Raw genomic sequence first — 4,349 nt, forward strand, 5'->3', positions numbered from 1 at the left:
CGTGATTCATCCGGGAGCTGATCGCGCAATTGTGTACACTTTATATGAAATTTGAATAAACAGGACAACTCTTGCAAACCAGATGATTTTTATTTAAATCGGATCAAATTTATTATATTCGACATATTTCAATTTTGAGAAAAGCAGATGACATATTTATATCTAGTCTAAATCTTCGTCGACCATGTAGGCGTCGTGTATGTGCAGCTGTGCACAGTGATACTGATCATGCAACTGCATACCTCAAACGTGCGCATACATTTCAAATGAAATTACCTCATCTCTAATTACCTCAAATCTCTCAAATAAAATTACAAACAGAACAAGCGTGAACGTCCTCATATATTTCAAATGAAATTACAAACAGAACAACTTTTATGCAAATCTAATGATTTTTATTTAAACAAGATGAAATTCATTACATTTTTAACATATTTAACTAAACAAAAAGCATATCACATTTTTTATCTAGTCTAAATCTTCGTCCGTGGTGTAGGTGTCAGTGTTTTACGTCCTTTCTTCGCCCGCCAAAAGTTGGAGATTGTGGCGTTGGTCCTTCTACGTTTGCCAGAACATCGGCACTAGCGGCGTCTTCCTCCATGACCTACATGAATGTGCGGCAACCACTTCAACAAAAGAGGGTATCTTCACCACTGGCCCAGGGTGCAGTCGAGCGCACACAAGCATGGCGCGTCTCCCGCCTATAGTGGATTCACTCTGCCCGGGGAAAAAAGGCGGAACAGGGAGAGACCAACAAGCCAAGGCTTAGCTTGAAATAAAAAAGACAAGGCTTACTATGTATGACACGTGGGGCAGACTAATGCCACGTCAGTTTTAACATGGCAAACATGATTCGGCCGTCTCCAGTCAACTGCCACATCAGCACTGACAACGGCCCCACCGGTCAGGTTTTGCGTCAAACACGCTTAACTGAGCATGTTTTCGGCAAAAAAAATCCCAGAAAACGGTGTTTTTCATGAACTTTCATGAAGACGATGGTTTTTGGCATTGTCGGAGGCAATTGTGATGATCTTTGACAACTTATTGTAGACTACATAGACGCAGATCCGGACAAACAAAACACGTGTGGGCTCGTGGCCCAGAAACAGACTACAGAGTACGGACTACTACCTACGGGGTCTGACACGGGACTTCACAGCGACAGGATGTGGTTCACCAGCTTGTCGACGCTGAGCCGGGACGACCCGCCATCGGCGACGGCCGCGGCCGCCCTGCTCCGGAGCTCCCGGGCACGGCCCCTCATCCCCTCCCCCTCCTCGCCCCGCATCAGCCGCCGGACGGCCGCCTCCACCGCGCCCCGCTCGAGCACGCCGCCGCCGTCCAGCGCGATGCCCGCGCGCCACACGTGCTCCACGTGCCTCGCGTTGCCCATCTGGTCGCCGAAGCAGGGCCGGCAGAGCATCGGCACGCCCCCGCACGCGCCCTCCAGCGCCGAGTTCCACCCGCCGTGCGTCCAGAACCCGCCCACGGCGCGGTGCGCCAGCACCTCCTCCTGCGGCGCCCAGCCCACCACCAGTCCACGGTCTCCGGTCGCCGCGGCGAACCCGTCGGGCAGGGCGGCGCCGCGGGCGAGGCCCGGCCGGAGCGCCCACAGGAACGGCTGGCCGCTGTCGGCCACGCCCCACGCCGCCTCGGCCAGGTCCTCGCCGCTCATGCTCGCCAGGCTGCCGAAGCTGATGTAGAGCACGGACGCCGGGGCCTGCGCGTCCAGCCAGTCGAGGCAGGAGAGGTCCTGCTGCAGGAGGCTGCTGGACGACGCCGGGGAGAGCTTGTGGAGCGGGCCGACGTCGAACACCGGCACGCCGGCGAGGTCTCGCCGGATCGTCGCCAGGTCGGCGGCCTCCAGCGCGTCGAAGGTGTTGAGGATGAACCCGGCGGAGCTCCGCACCGCCTCGACCGCCCGGGACAGTAGCTTGCACATCAGATCATGCCCATGACTGCTTCTGCTGTCGGCGCCCATCAGGTCCCGGACGCGGTACGGCGGCAGCTCCTTCACCGGCGCGTCCAGCTGCGACTCCGCGCTCACCGGGAGGTAGCCCCTGTCGCAGAGCATGGGGTTGGCCACGAAGTTGCGGAAGCAGGCGGCGCTGCCGGTGCGCAGCACCAGCCCCGGCACGGCCAGCCGCCGCGCCACGTCCACGAGGGTCAGCAGGTGCGCGTCGGCGACCAGGCACGCGACCTCGTCCCGGGCGCCGGGAGGCTCCAGCAGGGCGGCCAGGCGCTCCCGGAACGGCGCCTCGAGGGAGCCGTTGAGGGCGAGGATGTGTTCGAGGGTCTCCACGATCGTGCCGGGGCCGGCCGCCGGCAGGCCCTCGGGGACGGGGACGAAGTCGTAGGCCGGGTGGCGGACCGGGTCGGGCGCGTTGAAGCGGGCGTGGAAGACGGTGACCGCGAAGCCCCGCGCGTGGAGGAGGCCCGCGAGCTGGAACATGGGGTTGATGTGGCCCTGGTACGGGAGCGGGAAGAGCAGCACGCGGCGGCGGCGGCGGCGGGACGGGCCGCCGGCGGTGGCCGCGTTTGCTTCTCCCGGCGCCATGGTGGAGTCGATGGGTGTCGTGGCGTCCCGGGTTCCACTTCCACGGCACTGGCACTTCACACGGTGAGTGAGCGGGCGGGAGGTGCGTGCTGCGTGCGTATATGACGATCGTACGTGCTACGATGGGGTTGGAGGAGAAGCACAAGTTGGATTCCAAGACAGATGCTCGTTTTGAACGAGAGAGTGAGAATCTGGGGAACGGGACAAACGAGATGCGGCATGCCAACTGCAGTTATTTTGGAGTATTTGCTCAGGCTGACCGGCACGCTGGACCAGAGATCGAAGACAAGTTCCCGTTTCCATCCTTGTTCGATTCAAAGGCACCGATCTAGAGGGTACAGGTCTATGTGTATCGGAAAACCAATGTAAAGAAAAATGAAGAAAGAAGTAAAACATATCTGTTCATTGTTAAAGAAAACATTTGACCTGTGTAAAAATAATATTGAATGCCAAATGGTGTACTTATTAACGAAGAAGCACTGCTATTCTGTTTCGCATGAAAATTGCCAATCATTATTGTTACACTAATAAGAAAATATACAATAAGAGCAACTTCAACGGGCCGATCCAAACGAACGTTGTTTTTGTTCGTTTGGGTCGGCCGCCCGCCCGCCGTCCGCCCTTTTTTAGTTTTGGGTCGGCAATGCGCCTAACAGGCCGGTCCATTTCATGACCGCGCGCGTTTAAGATCATGACGTCGTCCTGGTTTTGGTGCTCCAGCGCGCGGGGGGAAAGCGGCCTAGCGCACGCTGGTTTTGGCGCTCCAGCGCGCGGGAAAGGTTCGCGCGCGTCGCGACCGGCGCTCGTTATAAAGAAGACGCTTCCTCCACACTCTGTCCGCCACCCACTCTCGCCGTCTCTGCGCCACCATGTCGATCCGCCGCCTGGGCGCTTCGGATTTTCGCGGAGTCCGCGAGCGCCGCTCCGGCACCTTCTCCTCCGAGATCTGGTTTCACGAGAAACATCTCATCCTCGGCACCTTCGGCACCGCAGAGGAGGCGTCCCGCGCGCACACCGCGGCGGCGTGGCGCCTCCTGAGGCCTCGTCGGGATATGAATTTTCCCAACGTGTCGAGCCAGCGGGCGCAGAATCTGGCGCCTCTCCCGCGGCTTTTCACCGACGAGGATCGTCGTGTCCACCGGAGGCGGCAACGTCGCCTCGCCATCAAAGAGAAGGACGTGGAAGCTTTGGTGGTGTGGCGCAGAGGCTTCCCGCAGGACATCGTCGACGAGCGCCAGTTCTACAAGTAATTGAGGTTGGAGAGGGACGCGAGGAGGAGGGAGCGAGCCGCCTATTGGGAGGACAAGCGTTCGCGGAAGCAGGCAGCTCAATTGAAACTGAAGTTACGAGAAACGTCGGGTTGGGACTTTGAAGACAAGCAGCTTGCTGACGCCTACACTCAGACGTCGAAGGAGGACATTACCGAGTCGGAGTCGAAAAGCGACGAGTGGTGTTCTTTTTCTTTTATCTGTGTACGCTAAAACTATCTATGTATCCATTTTAATCTGAAAATATGGCCGGCGGCGTCGGCGACGTAGCAGGCGGGCGAGGGTGTGAATCCAATGTGCCACCAACCAATGGGCCCGGTGAGGAAAGAGGGCGAGCGCGCGCGCATCCGTCTTGTATCCGCACCGACGCAAATCAGGCTCAAAAATGGGCCGGAAATAGGTCGACGGACGAACGAAAGCGGACGCACGTCCGTTTGGGTCGGCGCGTTGGGCTGGCTTTTTTGTCCGCGCCGATACAAACGGACGGCCGCGGACGAAATGGGTCGCCCCATTAAAGTTGCTCT

The 4,349-nt window shown here is 58.2% G+C and overlaps 1 protein-coding gene across 1 annotated transcript; it reads right to left on the reverse strand.

Moving 5' to 3' along the window:
• Positions 1-970: 970 nt before the first annotated feature.
• Positions 971-2,928, reverse strand: LOC125512374 (DIMBOA UDP-glucosyltransferase BX8-like). The gene has a single exon (XM_048677464.1). It carries the CDS (start codon positions 2,555-2,557, stop codon positions 1,154-1,156), a length of 1,404 nt encoding a protein of 467 aa, XP_048533421.1. The 5' UTR covers positions 2,558-2,928; the 3' UTR covers positions 971-1,153.
• Positions 2,929-4,349: the final 1,421 nt, after the last annotated feature.

This window comes from Triticum urartu, chromosome 6 (assembly GCF_003073215.2).
Source record: "Triticum urartu cultivar G1812 chromosome 6, Tu2.1, whole genome shotgun sequence".
Taxonomy (NCBI): domain Eukaryota; kingdom Viridiplantae; phylum Streptophyta; class Magnoliopsida; order Poales; family Poaceae; genus Triticum; species Triticum urartu.

Excerpts from the sequence above, each read along its gene's own strand:
- LOC125512374 (XM_048677464.1), bottom strand. The coding sequence starts at position 2,557 with ATGGCGCCGGGAGAAGCAAACGCGGCCACCGCCGGCGGCCCGTCCCGC.